The sequence below is a fragment of the Lissotriton helveticus genome, chromosome 10 (genome assembly GCF_964261635.1).
Source record: "Lissotriton helveticus chromosome 10, aLisHel1.1, whole genome shotgun sequence".
NCBI classification, from domain to species: domain Eukaryota; kingdom Metazoa; phylum Chordata; class Amphibia; order Caudata; family Salamandridae; genus Lissotriton; species Lissotriton helveticus.
In genome coordinates this window covers 391,152,524-391,177,260 of record NC_136071.1, presented here as the reverse complement: position 1 = coordinate 391,177,260, position 24,737 = coordinate 391,152,524, and the positions used below count along the sequence as shown (strand labels likewise).

At 44.4% G+C, this 24,737-nt stretch overlaps 1 protein-coding gene across 1 annotated transcript in view; it reads left to right on the top strand.

Moving 5' to 3' along the window:
* The window catches only part of AGAP3 (ArfGAP with GTPase domain, ankyrin repeat and PH domain 3), a 2,202,224-nt gene that overhangs the window by 290,419 nt on the left and 1,887,068 nt on the right, over positions 1–24,737 (top strand). Inside the window, exon 4 of the mRNA XM_078662817.1 lies at positions 13,632–13,717. Within this exon, the coding sequence (XP_078518943.1) occupies positions 13,632–13,717 (86 nt within the window). The remainder of the gene's footprint in view (positions 1–13,631; positions 13,718–24,737) is intronic.

Genomic DNA, 24,737 nt, shown 5'->3' with positions numbered 1-24,737 from the left:
AGGTCTAGTGGCGCCGGCAGTCCCCCCGGCCAGCCCCTCCACCCAGGCAGTCCAAGGTCCACTCCACAACACCAGGGGCAGGGCCTCCAAGCAGCGAGGTGTAGGTCAGCTCCAAGCGGCAGGTAGCACCTCCCTCTGCCGTCAACCAGCAACCAGAGACAGTTCCAAGCAGCTGCAGGGCCCCTGCACCCCCCGCCAATCTCACACCACCAGTCGGAGGGGGCAGACTGCAACTAGGTGTGGCCCAGCCGAGCGCGACAGTGCGCTGCCGCTAATTTCAGGGATGGCACGCTAGTCGGGGATCATCACAGGCCCCAGGGTCCCTGAGCCAATTTGCACCTCCGTCAATGAGGGCTCGCAGCACCCCACCGCTCCTCACCCTGCAGGCCGCTTCCCAAGGCCCCCAGCCGAGTCAGTCCAGGACACACAAGAGGGCGACCAGCAGGCAAGCAAAGACTCAGGTACTCTTCGCGTCCCCCTGCTCCAGAGGGCTGCGGGGTCCCAACTCTCCCTCACCGGGCACAGCGTCCACACCAGTCCCTAGGTCGCAAGGGGGGAGGGGCGCAGGGTGACAGGCTGCAGCCCGCCAAAAACGCCAGGGGCGAGGGGGCGCCCTCCACGTTCAACCGCACCCCCCGCAACCCCCAGCGGATGCACCTCACCTCCGCCCCGTGCCCCAGGGTTCCTCAACTCGGCAATGCCACCGTTGACCGTATCCAGGCTGGGAACCAAAATGGCGGCTGTAGCCTCGTCTCCGCAGTGCCGCGTCCCTCCGCAATCCAGCGCCTGATGCCGCTGTTCCCTCGAGCCTCTCCACCTGCGACCGGGGGAGCCCGGTCCCGGGCCCGATGCGCGGCTGCACCGCAACCTCCAGGTAGGCCGGCCCCAAGGTGCTCTGTTCCTGCGGGCCTCCCCGCCGCTCACAGGGGGAGCCCGCCTCCAATTCCGGCGCCCGTTCCAGCCACAGGGCGTCAAGGCTTCCTCCTGCCGGGATCACCGGCAGCTGCACCGTGCTTCGGCGTGCAGCGCAAGAGCAGAGCTCGCACCCGGGCCGCTTTGTGGGGCCCACCAGGTCGCCGCCGAGAGTCACCGTGCAGAGGCAGCCCGGGTCCGGGGGAAGGGTTCCGCCGCCGGCCTCCCAGTCAAAATGGCGGACCGTCGGTGCTCGCGCAGCACCCCACTCAGCCAGGGATCTCTCCTAGCCCCGGAGATGATGAGCAGCCCCCAAAACTCCGCTCAAAATAGCTGAAACAGGCAGCGGGGCACCGGAGCTCATCGGAGTCACAGCCTACTCCATTGCCGCTGAAGCCACGCCCCCCGAGGTCATTTTTGATAGTCCGGGCAGTAAAATGATTGTGTCTGCTGGAATTTAGGGATTGGTTTACTAGAGCTCGATGGAGCTCTGTGCACCTGCAGCAGAAATCCGGCACTTTTGATGGTGGAGATGGGCACCGCCGTTGTTTTTTTAACCTTTATTAAACTTTTTAAAGTTATTGTTAACATTCCTTCTATATCGATCCTTCTATATCCATGTATAAAAGTGACATTTAAGCATCATCTCATTACATAGTCATGTTACCTATTAGTTAGTGAGCTGCTAGATCTATTTATGGTCATGCAAAATACTCTATATTCCTGCTTAGCCTCATTTTAACTAGATTAGCTGTTCAATCGGGAGGCGTCTGTAAGGTAGACGTTATAAGTTGCTTCACAGAGTAAAGCTCTTCCTACATCCGAGTGTAGTTCTTGGGAACTAACGTTTCTGTCTGACTTTGCAACATATTCTTTCAATGGTGCCCACAAGTCTTATGGGTTTGCCAAATGCAATATTTCCAAGACATATATGTCATTATGTTGATTGCAGTACTATGTTCCTTCTCTAATACGTTATGCCAGTAACTCTGACTTGTCACGTAATGCCACAGCAAAATCTACAAAAAGACACTTGGTGCATCTAGTGCCTGTATTAATTTGGAACTTCTCTGTCATAGAGGGGGTATTAATGTTGAAATTTGAACTGTGTAAGATGATGACTGTTATTGAATGGGACAAGCTTAACCTTCAAATATTTGTTGCATTTATCATCTATTTCTTTTAAGCATTGTTCTCTAATACGCCTTTCTGCAGGCAACATATCTAGTCAGCCCGTAATAGCTTTAGTGTAAATTAAACAAGCATTTGTAATGCAATAGGTCTCACATTAGTGACTGTTTAAGCTATTGGCATTGCAAATGAAAAAAATAAGTTACAAAAGAAATTCCAGGAAGCAAGGCAAGGATGTAGTACCAAAGGCTCCTGCTAGGTGCCCCTGTGGAGTTGTAAAGGGACCTCTGTTAGCCACACAAGGTACTACACCCTTAATGCAAGTCTCAGCTGCAATATGTCTGTTAATAGAGGTCCCTTTTACAACACCACAGGGATACCTAGTAATAACCTGTGCTACAACACCGTTTACTAGCTTAGTGCATTTGCGACCACCATTAATGTTACTAAAAGCGCACAATGTAACTTTTACAAAATGTCCTTGTGCGAGCCACGCAAAATAAAAGAAAGGGGAAAAGCAGTTTTTAAACAAAGCACCGTGATACAGAAGAGCACAGTGATGTAGAAGATCGCAGTAGGACGTGAAAAGAAAGGAAGTTAGGCGGCAGAAATGAAAGGTCGCCTGTTTTGGCTGCAAATGCTTTGAGATTGTAGCCAAAAAAGATAGGTTTATTTTTTCCTTTGGTGCAACGAAAGGATAAACAATCAAGGAGTGTGGCGCAGAAACTGCATATTCAGTGAAGATGATCGCATCCAGGTGCAAATGTGCAAACACTTAGTCATTTAAAGACATTTCCCAGCAAACAGTCACCCGAGGAGGTTACGAAAATAAGCTCCTAAAATAACGTGGTTATAATAACTGTATTTAAATCTCGATTATGAGAATTATTCCGCACTTACACACTCAGGGTCGCAGTGTTCAGCGTTTTGCCGGCGGGTGGAGGCGCATTTTGGAAGCCCAGAGCTTGAAGCTGCAGCCATAGGTAATGGCAGCACCAAGGCTAGGCTCTGCTTCAACTCATCCTGAGTTTTAGGGTCAGCCCAGACGGAGTTCTGGGTCCAGTGCAGGGCAGGCCCATTAAGGGGGAAAGCAACAAGGGAGTCAGAGGGAGGTTAGTGGTAGGAACGAGAAAGTCCCGCCTTCCGGATCATGCAAGCCCAGTGCTAGGCATGCAACGCCGTATTTGTTTCACCAGATTTTACTGTGCCAACGACTGCAAGTGGTAGTGGCAGTATGCACAGCAAAATTAATGACGCTGCCGCCATTGTTAAAGTTGTAACGTGGCGTGCCTGTTTGTTAAAAAAATAGATAAAATGTTGCCGTCCATGTCATATGGGTGAGCCGCACATTAGAAAAGAAAGGTGCAGCCTTCATTGTTCACCCCAAAGCGTGGGGCGCTGGTGAAAAAAAATGTCTTAAAAAAAAACATAAGAAGAAGCCAGTTGCACTGCTTTAAAAAAAATATTAGGGTGTGTGCAATGTTAATGACGCAGCTGCCATTGTTAAAAAACTCTCTAAAAAAGACAAACGGGTGCACAACAGCATTTCGTGTAGGCAATAGGAGAAAGTCATTTAAGAAAATAGTGCTCACAGACTGTAAATGAAACATACTGAGTAACAACACAAGTTACAGGGGCAGTCCTCATGGGAGGTTACAGCAGGAGAAAAGGAGGTACTAAGGATGGATTACTGAGCCTTATAATGAATAAAAAACAACCATTTACAAAGAACGGCAACAGGAGCCAATTGAAAAGATGGGTAGAGCTTCAAGTCCATACCTGTATACAGCATGCCTCGAAGAGACAGCACAAGCACTGCCTAGGTGAGACCTAAAAATGAAAGAGACCAGATGCCTCCAGTTTGTCCATTCAGGGTTTATAGTTAACATTACCAGCACTGGCGGGACCTGGTGGAACGATTGCAGCGGTGCCCTGGCCTATGTTGTAACAAGAAGTGACTTGCCACCGATTTGCTTGAATTCTACTAGAGTTATAATATGTTTATTCATTTTATGAAGCACACTGCTACCTATACTGCTGTCCTAGTGCAAGGAGGAAAAAAGGATTGTGACATGGAAATTAGACTACCGTCCCTAGAGCTTTGTCTTCAAACCTTCTCTAAAAAGCGGCATACCCTGCGTTATACTTAGTGTTGCCGGAAGAGTTTTCCACAATTTGACCGTCACCAGTGAAAAAGTTCTACCACAGGACAGAGTCTGGTTGAATCTCTGTAAAGTCAAACGTGATGCATCAGTGTAGCGAAGGATGTGGCTTGGAACATAGGAGGTGCATGGTCCCTAAGATACATTGGACCAGTGTGGTAAAAGTCTCTGTGAACTTGGCTGAGGAATTTAAAATAGATCCTTTTCTCCAATGGGAACCAAAGCCATGAACCCAAATGCAGTAGAAGAAGAGGCATGCCCAGGAAGACCTAGAGCAAGTTTAGCTGCATTTTGGATGCATTGTGTGTTTCTTCTGCAGGGCCAATGATACACCCAGGAAGAAAGAATTGCAGTAGTCTAGACAACTCGGAATGGTTGCCTGGACTACAGCCTGACAAGCTGCCATTGGAAGGAGTGGCAGAATTCTCCTCGGCTCCCGTAACAAGAACTATGTGAACGACAGATGGTTAACTTGTGTTTCCAAGGAAAAATCCACCTCAAAATAGAAGCCCACATTTTTCACAGATGTCACTGGGTCAGGAGGTTCAGAATAGGATGCGGAGGCCAGTGATTAAAAGAATAGGGTCTTAAAAGTTGGTCAAGGTTGTTCCACATCACCTCAGTTTCGCCAGGATTAAACTTCAATGCATTGGCATACACCCAATAAGAATCTGCAGACCATCATCGTTGGAAGGATTTAGTAGGTAAAGAATTGAGTTGGTCCGTGGCAATTAATATTTGAGTATCATCTGCGTAAGTCATACAGCTAAGCCCAAAAGATCTAATTCTTTTTGCTAGAGGAAGAATGCAGATGTTAAAGAACTTGGGGCTAAGCGCAGACTCCTGAAGTACTCCATGTTTTGAATTCTCAGAAGAAAGATGAAAAGTACACAGCCTGGCTATTATCCTTTAGATAATTGTCGCACCACTGATATGCAGACCCACCTCTGACAGTCTGGACAGAAGAATGTAATGTGATACTATGTTGAAGGTGGCTAACCTATCCAGTACCCCTAAGGCCACAGGATTAGCTGGGTCTCCGACTTAAGCAGTTTGCCCATGCCAGACAGCAAAGCTGTTTCCAAGCTATGTCTAGTATAGTCTCAGCCCAGATTGTACAGGTTCTAAAATCTGATTTTGGTTCAGGATAATATGGTCTAATCTGCATTAGCGTATTTTACTAACTAACAAGAAGTGCCTTTTTCCACTGCATTTGAACCAAAGCATTTGTTAAGGAGCTGTAACAGACCACCCATACAGCTTTAGCTAATTAAAAAAATTAATCATTTACACACGTACTGTGTAATTGGATCAAGAGGCAATCCTCTCGAAATTGAGCCGGAAATTGAAATAAATTGTTCCAGGTCGAATGGAGCAAAGTGATCCAGACAGGGAATGGAATATATTTTTCTAACTACATCTACGTCATTGAGGCACAATATTACTTGATAGTATTAATTATGCCAAAGTTAGAAGGCTTAACTTGGGGCATACTATGAAACTGGATGGAATGATTAGATTATCCATCCATATCGACAGCTGATTGTTAGTGGGCGGTCCCTGTGTATTACAGATGGTGACAGTTATTTCCTCAAAGAAATTTGAGAGCTTGTGTGAAAGCGCCTGAGAATGCTTGATGCGCATTTAGGTTTGATAAATAAATAAATAAATACTATCATGAACCTTTCCACTGAGGAATTTTCAGCTGCAAGTATATTTTTATTTTTTTAATTTCTTAATTGATTTTCATACAACCGGGTGGAGAGCAGCCACCCTACCGCAACCAACATAGAAAAACTTGATGCTTATTTCGTTCCCCGTACATATCATAACTGCAGATTCACTCACTTAATGCACTAGTCTCGGTACATTGGGTAGGCAGACAAAATATTGAGTTTTAAATATCGACATACAATAATGTCGATGTTTAAATATCGAAGGGACATAATATAGAAGGTAAGTTATATCGATATGTTTGCTATCGATGTTAGTAATATCTGTTACTAATATCGATGTTAGTAATATCTATGTTACTAATATCGATGTTACTAATATCGATGTTACTAATATCGATTTTTGTATGATTTTTATGTATATTATTATGTATTTAATTTTTATTTATGTAATTTAAGTACATTTTGTATTTTAGTACTGTAGCGGGTTCTGGGTTTATAGGGGAATAGGTTGGGAAGTACTTTAATTATAGTAAATTAATTATTAATTATTAGGAATTATATATTAATTTTAATTAATTGGTAATGATTTTTTATTAATTGGTAATTATTTTAATTGATTGATAATTATGTTCTGTAGCGGGTTATGGGTTTATATGGGGAATAGGGTGGGAAGTAATTTAATTATAATAAATTAATGATGAATTATTAGGAATTATAAATTAATTTTAATTAATTGGTAATTAATTTTTATTGATTGGTAATTAATTTTAATTAATTGATTAATTGATAATTATGTTCTGTAGCGGGTTATGAGTTTATAGGGGAATAGGGTGGGAAGTAATCTAATTATAGTAAATTAATTATTATTAGGAATTATAAACTATTTTTAAATAATTGGTAAATAATTTTAATTAATTGGTAATTAATTTTAATTAATTGATTAATTGATAATTATGTTCTGTAGCGGGTTATGGGTTTATAGGGGAATAGGGTGGGAAGTAATTTAAATGTAATTAAGTAATCATTTATTTTATTTCATTGTTTTGTAAATTATATTATTGTTAATTATTAATTTGTAATTTATTATTATTAATTGGTATTTATTATTAATTCATGTTTACTTAATTATTTATTGCTAATCATGTTTTTAATAATTATGTATTGGTATTTGTAAATAGTTTATATTTATTTAATAATTAATTTTGTATTATTTTAAATTATTAATTTATTCATAAGTATGTTATTTTTACCTTCTACGCTATCCAATACTTTCCCTACTGTTGCACTCTCTGGAGTTGGAATAGTAATTTTTACCCCTATGCTATCCAACATTTTCCCTACTGTTGCACTCTCTGGAGTGGGAATAGTAATTTTTACCCCTACGCTATCCAACACTTTCCCTACTGTTGCACTCTCTAGAGTGGGAATAGTAATTTTTACCCCTACGCTCTCCAACACTTTCTCTACTGTTGCACTCTCTGGAGTGGGAATAGTAATTTTTACCCCTACGCTATCCAACACTTTCCCTACTGTTGCACTCTCTGGAGTGGGAATAGTGATTTTTTACCCCTACGCTATCCAACACTTTCCCTACTGTTGCACTCTCTGGAGTTGGAATTTAAATTTTTACCCCTACGCTATCCAACACTTTCCCTACTGTTGCACTCTCTGGAGTGGGAATAGTAATTTTTACCCCAACGCTATCCAACACTTTCCTTACTGTTGCACTCTCTGGAGTTGGAATAGTAATTTTTACCCCTACGCTATCCAACACTTTCCCTACTGTTGCACTCTCTGGAGTTGGAATAGTAATTTTTACCCCTACGCTATCCAACACTCTCCCTACTGCTGCACTCTCTGGAGTGAGAATAGTAATTTTTACTCCTCCGCTATCCAACATTTTCCTTACTGTTGTTTTTTTGGGAGTTGGAATAGTATTTTATTCCCTCTGTTACTTAAATTTTTTTGTATTGTTTTAGTTAATGTAGTATATAATTAATTTAAAAAATATTCAAAATATATATTTTTTTAATTAGTTTTGCATAATTATTAAATTTTTATGTTTTATTATTTTATGTGTATAGATGAATTTGTAATATATAATATTTTTTAATTATTTATAAGTTATTACAATAAATATTACAACTGATTAAGTATATATATCATATATTATATTTATGTTTAATATTTTTTTATTACATTATGCATATTACTTATTAATTTTAAATAATATATTTTGTACTATGTTTATATTTTACGTATTTGTTAATTAATTTTACATATTTTTTTATTTAAAAAACAATATTTTTTTGTAAAAAACAATATTTTTGACATCGATATTTTTTTTCCGAAATTTTTGTACTTACCTTTTTGTCGATAGGGTGTCGATATTGTTGACATCGATATTATTGCTCCGATATTTTTGTAGGTCGATATTTTGTCCTTCTATATTTTGTCATAGATCCGGTACATTGAGTTCATTCTAAATAACAGACATCCTGGTGGCCCCCAACGTGTAGTGTTGACAACCCAGTGTGGATACCATCTGGGCTCTCCCTGATTTCCTCTCAGTCTCAATGACCTGACAACCGCGACCCCACACCTTGTTACATTTTCGCTGGCATCCGCTCACCTTGTGTACTATTTTTTCGAAGTGCATACACCAGTCTACATTGGCCTCTCAACTGCATGTATCTTTTTGAAGTAATATTCAACCTTGATTGCAACTAGCATGCGTTAATGGTGCTTCAGGATCTTGTTTAGCTCAAATTTGGCAGAACAGGAGTAATCTAAGCCCCGTGATCCTTCATGTCTTTTACATCAGCCACTTGACCTACTTTAAGGAGGGGATATACCAACGGGCTAAAGGCCTGTCTCTCTTAGAACTAACCTCTTTTTTAAAGGCAGCACTGCATTTAAGGCTGTTTCAACCCACTGGACATAGTTATTATAATCCTCAATTGTGCACTCTGCTGGGGAAGCCTTGTATCTCGTGTTGAGTGTGTGGGCAAAGTTCAAATTAGATAGCCTACCCCAAGGTCAAGTCCGCTGTATCACATTCAGTCTGTTGTGGTTAGGAGAGATGTGATTCTTTAATTTCAAAGACAATATGACCAGATGGTGATCAGATCACACCTGGGGGAAAAGTCATGGCACATTCCCCAAAGCGTTCCATACCCACCAGGGATGTGGGCACTGGTGGTACGTGGGGATGATATAGTAGTAGAAGTCCCAAAGGTCGGGCGTGGCGAGTTCACAGCCCCAGCAACCGCAAGTCGTCATGTCCCCTGTGAGGCGGAGGCCCGGTGGATCGAAGCTTTCTGAGGATGAAGCCTGCCGGGAGTACGTGAGCGGTGTCTGCCCAAGGAAGTCGTGGAACAACAACCTTGCTGTGCTTGAATGCGTACAAGACGTGCAAGAGGTGTAAGTTCGGAGATTAATAGAGACGTAAATATCCCGGTTGTGCGTGTGCTTTAGTAAAACCCAGAGCTGTTGTCATTCAAGGATGTATTCCTCGTAAATCTGGAGTCTACAAAGCAGCCACCAGCTGCAGGCTTGCCATTATGCCCCACTATAATCCCAGTTGTAGGTGACTCCACCTTCCCCCACTTTGCTCTAGTTAGTATTTGCCAAGTTGTCACTGGGGTCAATCCAGCTGGGTGTTGTCCAGTAGCCTAAGTTGATAAAGAGGTATGGTGGGTTTGTCATATGGCAAGTCATAGGCAGGAGACAGTTCAGAGAAGCAAGCAAGGTCTCTGTTCGGACTAGTGTTCTCAGAGTCGAGCTAAAGCTTTAAGCGTTAGCACGGCTGTGATTCGAGGGACCATAAGATGAAATTGAACAGAAGCCGAATGGTCTCCTTCGGGTGTGAGTGTTGCGCTCACTGATTTAAACTTGGGGTTTGGCAGAGCCATCAGAGGGCGGGGGTGCATGGAAACTCCTCTCTCGTGGTTTGTGTCTATTTTGTCTACAGGTGCTTCAGTGATGAGAAAAAGATAAAATATAAATAAATAAACAGTTATAAAAATGCCTAGATGAATTGGCTTCAAGTGCAGCATTTGGAGGTCTGAGTTTATGCAATACAACTTTGAATCTCAATTTATTGTCTTCCTAATACATGTATACACTTTCTTCGTGATTATGTAACTGTGTGTTTGTTGCTTTACTCCTACTGTAGAACAAGTCATAATTTTTGAAAATCGGACTCTCAACTACACAACTCTGTCGGATCCTATACCTCTCTCAGTATATGTTCTACCTCCACTCTCTGACTCTTTCCAAAACTTTATTCTACTACTGTGATCTCCAAAATAGCTCTTTCTGAGACTCTTCCCTCTTCTATCACTACTTTGCTCAACCCAAGCGTCATTTTAATATTGTGGTCTCCCAAAACAACTCTCTAAATTGTTCCCTCATGAATCTCTCCTTGACACATCCCAAACCTCATCTTACTACTTTGATCTCCCAAATAAACACTTTCTATACTCTTCCCTCTTCTATCCCTCCATTATCGTACTCAATCCCATTGACTGACTCGCATGACTGCTACTCAAATTAATTTATATTTCCCTATACTATTCCACCACTAATCCTTTTTGGGTTCTAGAGTATCGCTTCGACTCCTCGTCAGGGGTAGTAAGCGCTATATAAATACAATTACAATTTGCATGAAACCCTTTAGAGAAACTGCCTGCATGGCTGATGCGGAGTGCAGCCGTAGCGCAGACAGACCTACCTTTGGCTAGCTGGTGGTGCAGTTGCCCAGCAGTCCTGTTTAAGTAGGTCTTTTCCTGCCTACACATGACTTGGACCAAAAAAATACTAGACCACCAACCCAAAATGGCATCTGTTTTTGTCCCAACTTGAGTAGAGTAAAAATGGTGGCAAAACAAGCGGTGCATACTCCACGTTGATAATTTTGACTGGAATGCCTTTCCTCCGAAATTTACCCTTGAGCCAAAAACCCAACAGGAAATTCACACAGCAGGTAAGAACAGTTAACATTCGAATGATAGTTGCTCTAGAAAAACAAGCAGATTAAAAGTGCCTAGAAACAATCACATAAACAGTAATTGCAGTCACTCTAATTTACACAGTGCACCAGGCGCCCCAAGCGTTTCACATTGATGAAGTTTCTCCTGAGGCCACTCAGTAGTCATGCTTCAGTAGACACCTTCCTGCCTACATATGATTGGGACCAAAAAAGACTAGACCACTAGATTTACTAAGTTTTCCAAGTTTCTGAGCTGTAGTTTGTGAAAGGAAGTGAGCTGAACAGTAACATATTGGCTAAGAAATGGAACTGTTTCTCTCTTCCCCTCTGCTGGTGCACTTTTGGTTCCCCTGCTCCACTCACACACCTTAGTTCAAGGGTATGAATGTGATGTCAAGCATATGATTTATACTGGAAAGCTACCCTTCCAGCACAACTACTATTGTTAGACAAATATGTTTTCCACTTTGTATGTGTGTTGTACAGTGTAGCAACATGCAAAGTTGGAAACGTTTTGCGAAAAAAGTTCTTTCAAACTTTACGCCTGCCTTGAGGAGGTTACATCTGCCTCAAGGTGGCGTTAATGTTTGATGCAAAGTCATGTCTGTCATTTTTAGTAGATGGATCTTTGAGTGAAAATCCATGGGTGGTTGAATTGGGATGCCATGTACCCTCAATAGAATTACCCATTGAAGCAAAATAAAGAAAAGCAGCACAAAGCGCTAAGTTGCGTTACTCTCTAGGGCTACTTTACAAAACACATCAGTATTTGCTCTGGTAAGTAAATCGCAATTCTACACTTTGCACCAGTTTGTGACTCTTTTGTGACGCAAACCCTGCGCAAAGTATCAGTAAATCTGCTCCATTGTTTTCTAATCCATGTATCTACTTCAACAGGGCTTTATCAAACAAGGTCCTATCTGCCATGAAACATAATTTTTCTCTTTCATCCTGCACTCCGGTCAGTTGCATTTAGTCTGCTGTGCGTTGCTAGGGATTCTCCATGATCGTTCAGGGTGCTTTTCTTTTCCTTACTAGCAGCTAAGATCTGAAATTGGATTCCTCTTCCTATCTGTCCCATGGAGGGTCATCTCTCTGTGAAAGCTCTATTTAACTTTATTGTGTTGTACTAATAATCCCCTTACTGCCAGGATACCATGTCGGATGACATTTGCACTCTATAAATAGTTTTTAGCCTCCTCATCATCTCAAGCAATTTAGTACCAATCTGCGGTTGGCCAGGCTTTACACCTCCCCAACTAACTCCTACAAAAAACAGATAGAGAGCACCAAACCAACCACGATGTAAAATAAGATTCTCTACCCTCGCTCACCCCTCCCTCCAGTTTTAGACAGATCTGAGTTCAGAAAATGAAATGCACTGTAATCGGAGTTTCTCCTAATGCATTTGCTGGCCTGTTTTGCCAGGTGGTAATTACTCTGGCAGTTCTCATTCTGGCAGATATGTTCATTCTTTCCCTGATTTCCCAGTATCAAAGTTATGTATATGGTCTTCCAAAACATCTAGGTTCTACCCATAGAACTTTGGCCACAGTGTAAAATATTCAGTAGTTCCCTAACTGAAGTTCAATCCTACCTTTTTTTCAACTCACCTGTCCACAGGACTGTCCAGAAGTTTGGGAATTTCCAGCTCAAGTTAAAACTAATTTACACATCATAGCTTCCCAAATTCTTTTCTCTGTTCTGTCAAAACGTTTTTTTCTCTTCCTTGGGGTCAAAATCTCTGAGCTTTATTTTTCAAAAGCTAGGCAGCTGGAAAGCATTGTATGTACAGTCAGTGTTCCTTAAGGCATAATTTGTACTGCTAGATAATAGTCTGTCAGGAAGTTGTATGTCAGTTGGTCCTTATTCCAGGATTCATCAGACATCTAACGTGGTATGTGGATGTGGTAATAACATACTCAGGGCCAGATGTAGGTAAAATCAAATTTGCGAATCCTTAATAGCAAATTTTACCAATTCGCTATTAAGGACACACAAAATTGAATGTAGGTAGGAATCGCTAAAATATTAGCGATTCCTTAATATTCCTTAATAGCGAATTGCAAATTGAGATTCGCTAATAAGGAATACCTACCCATTCATTCCTATGGGCTAGGAAGCCCATAGGAATGAGTGGGAAGATATTCACTATTTGCAATTCGCTATTAGAGAATCGCAAATAGCGGGCACTATTTCAAGGGTGTCAGGGTGTCAAAGGACACCCTGTTGCACCCCTGTAATGTGCATGTGTGCACATGTGGCGCACATACATGCCCTAAGGGCATGAATGTGTGCCACATGGCACTTTAAAAAAAGCAAAAAAGTGCTTTTTTAAAGGAAATCGCTAATTACCACCAACTTCAAGTTGGTGGTAATTAGCGATTCCTTAAGGCTAAAGTGCACTTTATTTTGTGCTACTTACATTGCATTTAAGGAATCACAATTTTGCGATTCCTTATTTTGCTGGTAGGTTTAAACTCACCTACATTGCTCTCAGCCAAATAGTGATTGTAAATGCTTAAATTCTGCGAATTTCAGCTTTAGCTCTCGCTATTTGGCCACCTACATCTGGCCCTCAGACACTCAAATATTAATGGAGATCAATAATTCCAGAGTTCCCCTTTAGGAAATTACAAAGCAAACTGTTATAATAAAGATTTCAGAAGGCTATCCTTGAATTCCAGGCTATGTTTTGAGGATAAACTCTGTAGATTTAATGTGATGAAATACTCACTGATATTCTTTGTTTTACAGGAGGGCGGTTTAAGAAAGAGATTGTGGTGGATGGACAGAGTTACCTTCTGCTTATTCGAGATGAAGGGGGCCCTCCAGAGTTGCAAGTAAGGCATACATCTATTTGCTTGCATTATCTTGTTGTTTCATGCTCAGTCCTGTAGTTACATGAATCACAGCATCTGAAATATCCTTTTCTGAAAGACACCAATTGCGGCACGGGGAATGAAGGAATTACATTAGCTAGAATCTCTTCCCCCTAAGCAGAGGTCCATGATAAAACATTTTGATGGATGTGGGTGTCTTCAACATATCCACCTTCACGTGCCTCTTCAAGTATCCAAACAACTTGTATTGCTCTTTCTTAACAGCTCAGACCTCAGATATACCATGCTTACTCTTGTGCGTCATGGTATTGAGACCCAACCAGAGCATGTACATAGTTGTGAAGGTTTTGTAAGATGGCACAGCCAAATCTGTACAATATATCAGCTTTCACTCCAGTCCCCAAAACTTTGTGTATGGACAGGAGCCTAAATTGTAGTGCTGCACTGCTCTACCATGGAGATTTGTCTGATATAAGTATAGTAGGCTGCTTTTTGTCCTGTATGAAAGCCTGAAAATCCGCTTTTATTATAGAAAACAAGGGTTACATTCTGTTATGAAGGTGTTCTTGTCAATTACCCTTAAGACTGTACAACTTTGTGTAATGCTTCTAAAAAGTTATTGCAGTAGGGCTAGAGAAGGAGTGGAGCCGCTGCCTGGGTTGGATGTGAACTGGTGATATGGACCTTACAATATCAACTGCACCCACCAGTGTATTCATCAGAAAGTTATCAGGTGCACCACCTTTATCAGTGGGTAATGGCCATTCAAATATGAGAAAAATTAAGATCATTATGCTTTGTTAATGCGCTCATTCATTACTTAATTTGACTTTCAGTGTAAAACTGGGCCTGTTAACTTGCTTTAGAAAATACCTTGGTAAGCACCATGTCTGCAGTTGAAAAATACTATTACACTGGGGGCATGAATTTGGATCCGAAGAAACTTGGTGCCTGGTGTGTGAGCCCCTACCAGTAAAGGTCGGTTTCTACAGCAATCGAGAGCTTCCAAGGTAATGCCGGATCCCTGTCGGTCCCTAAAGCTGTGGGGAATGTGATCAGTGTGGTGCAGAGCCTCTGGAGCAGCAGCAGGATCCTGAACGGCTGCCCTGAAGTAACGAGCGGCGGAACTTTCAAGATGGTGGCTGCCAGTGGATAGGAGACTAGGTCATCACAACTGGCTTCCCTCACCCATTGGGCGGCAGAAATGATCTGACACCTAGCCCTTCCCCAAAGCAGATATGGGGAAGGTGTGGCAGGATTTAGAGGCAGCAGAAGGGTGAGCCGCACATGGAAAAAATGCTCCAGGGAGGACTCCAGTGGCTGTAGAGGAGGGCGACGGATGCTGTGGACTAGGGGAGGCCTTTTCACAGGCCCTGAGGGGAATGCACCTTGCCATGACATAAGCAGCTACACCGTAGAACCTGGTGGTACCAGTGTAGTGACTCATACACCTCCAGAAAGTAAAGGCAGAAGAGGTCTATCCCCTCCCGACAGTGGCACACTCAAGAGATCCCAGTTTGCTACAGGGGTTACTGGATAAAGCTGGTTAAGTCGCCGCCCCCCCCCTAAACCATCCCCCCCACCATCCTGAACACTGGTTGCACGCTGCAGAATGGAGGAACTGCAATTTGTAGAGCACCTGGGAGGACTCCAAGGGCATACGAGGCAGAGAGTGCACACCCATCGCTCACCATAGTGTGGAGCAGTGCCACAAGATGGCTTCAACGAGCTAAAGAAATATGCCTTCAGGACGACCGCTGACACCAGTGGAGAGGATCGCGCTCCTGTAGGGTCCAGCCCGGAGACGGAGGACCATGGCCCCACTCTCAAAGAACTCCTTCCGGCCATTACGGTTTCCCACATGGTGCCTGAAACCAAAATTGATACAGTGGCGGTCAACGTCACTTAAATTTGTAATGACATGGGGGGAAATTACTGAGAGAGTTGCCATTGCTGAGGAAACACTACATGACCATTAGGCCTCCCTCAAAACCCTTGTAGACTAAGTCTGTCAACTGAAGAATACTACACGTTAGCTAAATGCCAGGGCAGAAGGCAGATCCAGTTGCAAAAATGTGTGCTTCGTGGCCATCCCTGAAATAAATGAGAGATCTAATGTGGGGAAATTCAACGAACACTTCGTGACGTCCTATTTGCCGGTGGGTGAACTGTCTCCACACTTCTCGGTGGAGAGGGCCCACAGAGTGCCAGGAGTGCCACCCAAACCGGATGGCTGACCCAGGCCAATCGTAGCCCGTTTCATACACTTCAGAGTCTGTGATGCTATCCTTAGAGGGGCATGAAAGCAAGGACCACTGGACCTTGAGGACTAGCCAGCGATGGTCTTCCCGTACTTCACACAGGAGGTACAGGCACAGAGGCGATCAAACAGGTACTTCATAAACTGAACCTCCGGTACTCCATGCACTTCCCAGGTAAATTACATATCCTAGATGGGAGGAAATCCTGGTTCCGCTCCTCTCCGAAGTAAGTGTTGGACTGGCTGGAGGGCTGTCAACTGGCGACAGCCTACAGAACAAGGGGCCCCTGGTCCACCTTTGGCGCAGATGACTGTAGAATGGCACCATCACTGGCTGGTGGGCGGAGTGGCCCCAGAATGGAGCAACCTGAGTTGGACATGAGTTACAATAGCCATGGCAACCGGAGGCGAGGGGCAAGCTGAGAAGTGGAGATTGCTCAGAACACAAAGGACTACTACACCCCATCTGAAGCACAAAGCCTGGAGCTTCGTGAGAGGCAGAAACCAAAACAGGTTTTGATGTTGGGTTTGGCAGTGCGACCGACACCTCAGGCATTGGGGAGGCAGGTTATTCTACACTCGCAGCCTGAGAGGGTGGGGAAGGATGTTGGGAGGGAATTCAGACACTTCAGTAAACACACAGATACACAGAGGGATACGCAGACCAGCACACAGGCCGTACGACTGTAAGGACCTGAACAATATACATGGAAACAGATTATAACACACCTTGCCAGAGGCTCACAACCCTCTCCTGGACTGTTAACTGACTGGGGAGCAAACTGAAGCGAGGGGTGGTGTCACCATTTGTAAATCAACACAACACAGACCTAATTCTGCTCCAGGGATGCATCTAGTGGGGGAACAACTGCCCCTTCTTGGGTAGAGGCAGGTACATAGTCCCCGTACACTCTGGGTTCATGATTGGCTCTTGTGGAATGAGGGTTCTGGTTAAACGATCTCTCCCCTTGACAGTGCCCCAGACCTGGACGGCTCCAGAGGGATGCTACACAGAATTGTTGGGTGACAGGAACAGGGAACACATAGCTATAGCTTCTTGGTACCTCCCCCTGGGTCTCCAGACTCAGCAGTTTCAAAAGAAGGCTACCAGAGTAGTACGGGGGGACTTTAACCAAACCATGGAGGGGGCACTAGATAGACTCACATGCGGTAAGCAACCGGTCAGGGCAGACACATGCTTACACAACTTTTTGACAGCCATGTGACTGCTTGATCTATGGAGGGACTTGCACTCTGGGAAGTGACATTTTGGGTATGCTTCCAAAAGGTTGGGAAGGGTGGAGATTTGACCCATGGGAGTTGAGCGATTGTCCCACCAGACAGATGTTAACGTAGCCACAAAAAAATGACTTTGTGGAGTATACTGGTTCAGTTCCCTCTGAAATAGTGACCTGGGAGGAATACAAAGCAGTCATGGGGAAAATTTGTTATCCCACACCACAGGGAAAAAGAAAGAAAAGCTACAGAAGATAGTGGATTCAGAGACGAAGCTCGTTGACATGGAGGGGGGATGTGCACTGTGGCCACAACCCTAACTGCTACATCATATGTCCCTAACCAGGGAGGAATACAGACGTCTAGCAGAAGACGAGGCTAGGGCCTTCTTTAGGACCAAATACCACAAGTTATATGAAGTAGGCAATAATGTGGGCAAACTGCTAGCTTGGTTAGCATGACAAGAGGAAGAAAGACGCTGGATATGAGACGTGGTAGATGAAAGAGCCTGGGGCAGTGGTACAGATCGCGAAGGACATTGTGGGGGCTTTGGCCCCACACCTGGTGAAATTATACAGCCCTGAAGTAGAGGAGATGGAGGAACTGACCTCCAAGATTTCTTACATGATGTACACATTCTGGCTCTTGACCAGGCTGACCAAATGGGGCTTGATGGTGGAACTCATTGCCGCAGAGAGCGTGGGGGCAATATCCCAGTTTGAGGGGAAAGACACGGACCCAATGGATTCAACTCCTCCCCTCCCCCACGGAATTCTTCCCAAATCCCAGGAGACTGCTGTATGAGGCGAGGCGGTGCCTGCTTCAGGATCTTAGATTAGCAACTATAATCCTGATACACAAGGAGGGCAAGCTACCAGACCAGTACTCCTCCTAATCGCCAATCACTCTCCTAAATACAGAAGTTAAAATACTAGCCAAAATACTGGCTAACCATCTTCTGCATGTCATTGACAAACTGATTTGACCTGACCAAATGGGATTCATGCCCATGTTCTTCACTCTCTAAACCTTGTGATGCGTCTTTGATGCCTGGGTAGGCGACAAGTACTGAGAGAACCCATGGTCCCGTTGTCCTTGGATGTGCAAAAAGCCTTTGACTCTGTCGGATGCCAATTCCTCTGTGCGGTATTAGCCTACTTTGGGTTTGACAAGCAGTTCATATCCTGGGTCTGTCCCCTGTATATGAAGCCAGTGGCTTGGGTACAGGTCAACGATTGCTTCTAAAAAGAATTGCCCCTGGGATGGGGGATGAGACAGGGTTGCCCGCTCTCTCCCCTATTGTTGGCCCTAGCCTCGTCACCCTTTGTGTGTTGTGTGTGAAAGGATGTCCAGCTGAGGGGACTAAAGTTGGGCCTAGACTAGGAGAACATGATGTCCTTATAGGTGGACAACATACTACTGTTTCCGGCTCACCCCTTGCATACTTTCAAAGAACTAACTTCAGTCGGGTCCTGGATATAATAGAGGAAAGATGCTGGTCACTTGGTATCCCTCCCTCTATCCTTGATGGTCAGGACTGCCCCCTACAAAATGATACTGCTGCCCAATTTGTAATAAAAACTGAAGAAAACACTATGAGGTGCCAGAAACGTGCTTTAGGCAGTGGATAGAGTAACTCATTCACATCTCTGGAATGGAGGAACACCACATACAGCAATGCAAAAGCTGACTTTAAACCCCTATGAGGGTGGCTTGGTGCTATCAGACCTTCGTCTCTATTCTTGAGCTGCCCAACTCTTGTTGGTAAACAACTGGGCATTTGCGCCTCAGCTGGAGCCCTCGATACAGACCGATAGGAGCTCCACAGATAAAAGACTCTACAACGGTGTTCAGCTGACACAAGACCCATCTCCAACAGACCTAGTGGTCAACAGATGGAAGGTAACCAAAACTAAAATGAGTTGGGAAGGGCAGCCGATACTGAAATTCACGCTTTGGGAATCAACGGACCTGGGAGACCTTCGCAGGCTGGAATATAAAACAGTGAGATATGATGGGTATATCTAAATTAGGTGATATCTGGGAACCCCAGAACCTATTATCCTTAAAGGAACTACACAGTTAGTTTGACTTGGCAGACTCCAAGCTCTACCGGTATAAGCAGGTTCCACATGCCCTAAAGGGATACCATGAGGTGCTTTGGGGGTGGCAGAGGAGCCCTCACTGGAGGTTAGACTATTCAGGGCCCTTTTACATAAACATGCCATTTCTCAAGTTTATCAGACCTTGCTCAATAGCTGCATATAACCCCTTATCGATTAACTGGACAGGTGGGAGGTGCCCACAAGAGGTGGTAATCAGATCCTGCTTCAGGCTGGTAAAACTAAAAATACTTCACCTGGCATATTTTGCATCATATCACCTCTTCCGAATGGGCAAAGTTGAGGGTGACAGATGTTGAAGTAACTTCAGCTAAAGCGGTATGCTAGTGCATACAATCTGTCCCAAAATACAAATATCAGAACCACGTGGGCAAATGCCTGTCAATAATACTGGCTGACGAATTTACAATTGACCGTCTGCTGGCTACACTAGGGATCTAGAGTGTCTAGCCTTTACCCAGGATAGCGATGGCAAGGCGAACATTGTAAGAATCTGGGGTAAAAGAGAAACACCATTGATGGTACAGTTGAAAATGGGCCTAGATTGATTCATACTGGCAAAACTCATGGTATATAAGCCCAGAGGCCGCCCAGGAAATTTCAGAAGTGTCAAGTTAACTTAGTTGTATGTGTTCAACTATTAAATAAAATGATTAAAAAGAAATTATAAATCTATACCATACATTGCTTTGCGTTGGGTGAGAGCCATGCCCGCATGCTGCCTCCTTGCAGTTGGCTGCTGCTGGCTGCTGTTAAATATTGCTTTGCGTGCTCCTTGGCATTTAAAACTGCATGAATTGCGACTCCAATGTCTGTTGCCAGAGTGACCATTGTTGGGGAAGCACGTCACCGCCATTACATAGGCTCTCCATGCATGTCAAAGGGTAGTTAGGACCAGCTTTCCTAAAAACAGGACTGATTGTCAGTTTTACAGAGAAAATTAGATGAACGATCAGCTGTGGTGATGAATACAAGAGTACTTGAGAAAGCATGGAATTGACAAATAATTGACCCCATTGAGGGCATCGATGTAAAAAGTGAGAGAGGTTTAACACTATTGTCAATGCTGTTGAAGCCATATGACACATATGATAGGCTGATTATAGGTATGGATGTCAGTATGCATGGTGGAAGGCCATGCTGATGTAGGCCAAAGCTGGACAAGACCCAGTAGTGGCTTTTGGTCCTAGAACTTTAAGTTGGGGGGGGGCAAGCTACTCAACAATCAAGAAGTAATGATTGGTTTGTTGGTTGTGCTGCAGTATTTCAGAACGTACGTGTGAGAGACTTCTTTTGAGATGAGGATGGACAACAAGCCGCTTGTTGATTTATTCTCCAAAAAGTGTGTGGGTATAGAAGTGCCTCCATGGCCAAGTGGGTGTGTTGCCTACATAGTACACATATGAGGTTAAATACATACCTGCTGTAAAAAATGTAAAAACTGATTGTTGGGAATATGGTGTCCTCAATCGCACCGGCTGCACTAGCCATATCTAAACGTAGCTCGCCCTCGGCTCCCTGGTTCTCGCAGGACCTTAGAGCTCAGAAATCCGAATGCAAAAGGCTGGAGAGGCTTTGGAGGTTAAACTACGATCCTCTAAATAAAGCCAGATATAAGGAAGCCACCAAAAAGTTGCACAAAGCGATCAGAAAAGCAAAAAAGCTGTTCTACGCGGACTCGATTCTGAAAGCAGAACATTCAAGTAAAGAAACATTTAAAATAGTACAATCCTTCCTCAAACCCCGCTGTATTGAGAGGGAGATTCAACCGTCAACCGTGATGTGTAACAGGATCTCAGACTTTTTTGACTCAAAAATCAAATTAGGGTATGAGTCCTTTGGGCCTGATAAGAAAACTCAAAAAACTGATCTAGCTGAATCAGTATCAGACTGCAGGACCTTGTCACAATTTCAGCCCTTAACCCTGGACACGGTCTTGCAAGAATTAAACCGTTGTAAATCAGGCTCACCAGATGATCCATGCCCGCCAAAAATATGGAGCACTATAGCTGTCTTTGTAGCCCCGACAATCCAGCAAATATGGAACACGTCCATCTCCTCCGGGATCTTCCCGAATGTCTGGAAACATGCCACTCTTCTCCCACTAAAGAAAAAACCTAACGGGGACCCCCTGGACTTGAGCAATCTGCGCCCAATTTCTTTATTGGCTGCTCCAGGCAAAATGCTTGAGAAAGCAATCCAACGCCAACTTAACAACTTTATTGAAGAGAATAAAATTCTGCATGAGACACAATTGGGCTTTAGGCCCGGTTTTAGTACAGAGACAGCACTAATCGAGGTGGCAGAGTCGGTGAGGTGGTCGATGGATTCAGGTAACTCAGCAATGCTGGTGCTCCTGGATCTGTCGGCCGCCTTCGACACGGTCGACCACGATAGATTGCTGTCACGCCTGGCTGAGATAGGCATCCAGGCTTTGAGCTGGCTTCAATCATATCTGACCCAGAGAACACAGAAGGTAGCACTGGGGACATCCTCCTCAACACCGAAGCCCCTTAGTTGTGGCGTTCCTCAGGGGTCGGCTCTCAGCCCTTTGCTATTTAATTTATATCTTGCCCCTCTATTTGCGCTAATTGCCAACTGGGGAGTCAAAGCAATGTCTTATGCTGATGACACCCAGTTGGTGTTCCCGTACTCAGAGGTGTCGGAAGCATCCTTTTTGCGCTTTAAAGGTTGCCTCCAAGATATAGCCTACTGGATGAACACAAACAAACTGAAACTTAACGCCAATAAGACAGAAGTAATCTTTTTTGGCAATGGCCGTCCCGCTCCTTCTGATCTTTGGTGGCCGACGGAGATGGGAGAAGCTCCCTCACCCAGCCGGGCGGCAAAAAACCTGATAATACGGTGGGATGACAAGCTATCCTTTACGATTCAGAAAAGGGGGTGGTGATGAACAGAGTGCCTGAATTAAGCAGACCACTCTTACCCAGTCCTAAGATCAGGGCTTGATCCATCACCGTTTTTTAGCTCACTGCACCATCCCAGCTCAGAACTTGGCTATATGCAAATTAGTCTGTTCCTGTCCCAGTGCATGATGGGAACAGGGCAAACCAAACTACCAAGCCAATTCTTGTACTGGGAAGGAAACAAGCTTCCGGGGACCGGTTTCTGCCATTTCAGGCGTCGTCGGCCCGGCTTGCTTGAATCCTGATGGTGCAATGAGCAAGGGACTCACATCTGAGTATACCCTTCCACGCTTATGGTGGACAAAATGATTCAGAAAAGGGGGTGGTGATGAACAGAGTGCCTGAATTAAGCAGACCACTCTTACCCAGTCCAAAGATCAGGGCTTGATCCATCACCGTTTTTTAGCTCACTGCACCATCCCAGCTCAGAACTTGGCTATATGCAAATTAGTCTGTTCCTGTCCCAGTGCATGATGGGAACAGGGCAAACCAAACTACCAAGCCAATTCTTGTACTGGGAAGGAAACAAGCTTCCATCACCACCACCCTTTTTCAAAATCGGTTTTATCCACACTATGTGTGGGAGGGTATACTCAGACGTGAGTCCCTTGCTCATTGCACCATCAGGATTCAAGCAAACCGGGCCGAAGAAGGCTGTGATGCCAGAAACCGGTCCCCGGGAGCTTGTTTCCTTCCCAGTATAAGAATTGGCTTGGTAGTTTGGTTTGCCCTGTTCCCATCATGCACTGGGACAGGAACAGACTAATTTGCATATAGCCAGGTTCTGAGCTGGGATGGTGCAGTGAGCTAAAAAACGGTGATGGATTAAAACCATGATCTCTTGACTTGGTAAGAGTATTCTGCATCATTCAGAAACTCTGTCCATCACCACCCCCCTTTTTCAAAATCGGTTTTATCCACACTATGTGTGGGAGGGTATACTCAGACGTGAGTCCCTTGTTCATTGCACCATCAGGATTCAAGCAAACCGGGCCGAAGAAGGCTGTGATGCCAGAAACCGGTCCCCGGGAGCTTGTTTCCTTCCAAGTATAAGAATTGGCTTGGTAGTTTGGTTTGCCCTGTTCCCATCATGCACTGGGACAGGAACAGACTAATTTGCATATAGCCAGGTTCTGAGCTGGGATGGTGCAGTGAGCTAAAAAACGGTGATGGATTAAAACCATGATCTCTTGACTTGGTAAGAGTATTCTGCATCATTCAGAAACTCTGTCCATCACCACCCCCCTTTTTCAAAATCGGTTTTATCCACACTATGTGTGGGAGGGTATACTCAGACGTGAGTCCCTTGCTCATTGCACCATCAGGATTCAAGCAAACCGGGCCGAAGAAGGCTGTGATGCCAGAAACCGGTCCCCGGGAGCTTGTTTCCTTCCCAGTATAAGAATTGGCTTGGTAGTTTGGTTTGCCCTGTTCCCATCATGCACTGGGACAGGAACAGACTAATTTGCATATAGCCAGGTTCTGAGCTGGGATGGTGCAGTGAGCTAAAAAACGGTGATGGATTAAAACCATGATCTCTTGACTTGGTAAGAGTATTCTGCATCATTCAGAAACTCTGTCCATCACCACCCCCCTTTTTCAAAATCGGTTTTATCCACACTATGTGTGGGAGGGTATACTCAGACGTGAGTCCCTTGCTCATTGCACCATCAGGATTCAAGCAAACCGGGCCGAAGAAGGCTGTGATGCCAGAAACCGGTCCCCGGGAGCTTGTTTCCTTCCCAGTATAAGAATTGGCTTGGTAGTTTGGTTTGCCCTGTTCCCATCATGCACTGGGACAGGAACAGACTAATTTGCATATAGCCAGGTTCTGAGCTGGGATGGTGCAGTGAGCTAAAAAACGGTGATGGATTAAAACCATGATCTCTTGACTTGGTAAGAGTATTCTGCATCATTCAGAAACTCTGTCCATCACCACCCCCCTTTTTCAAAATCTGCCTCCAAGATATAGCCTACTGGATGAACACAAACAAACTGAAACTTAACGCCAATAAGACAGAAGTAATCTTTTTTGGCAATGGCCGTCCCGCTCCTTCTGATCTTTGGTGGCCGACGGAGATGGGAGAAGCTCCCTCACCCAGCCGGGCGGCAAAAAACCTGATAATACGGTGGGATGACAAGCTATCCTTTACGATTCAGAAAAGGGGGTGGTGATGAACAGAGTGCCTGAATTAAGCAGACCACTCTTACCCAGTCCAAAGATCAGGGCTTGATCCATCACCGTTTTTTAGCTCACTGCACCATCCCAGCTCAGAACTTGGCTATATGCAAATTAGTCTGTTCCTGTCCCAGTGCATGATGGGAACAGGGCAAACCAAACTACCAAGCCAATTCTTGTACTGGGAAGGAAACAAGCTTCCGGGGACCGGTTTCTGCCATTTCAGGCGTCGTCGGCCCGGCTTGCTTGAATCCTGATGGTGCAATGAGCAAGGGACTCACATCTGAGTATACCC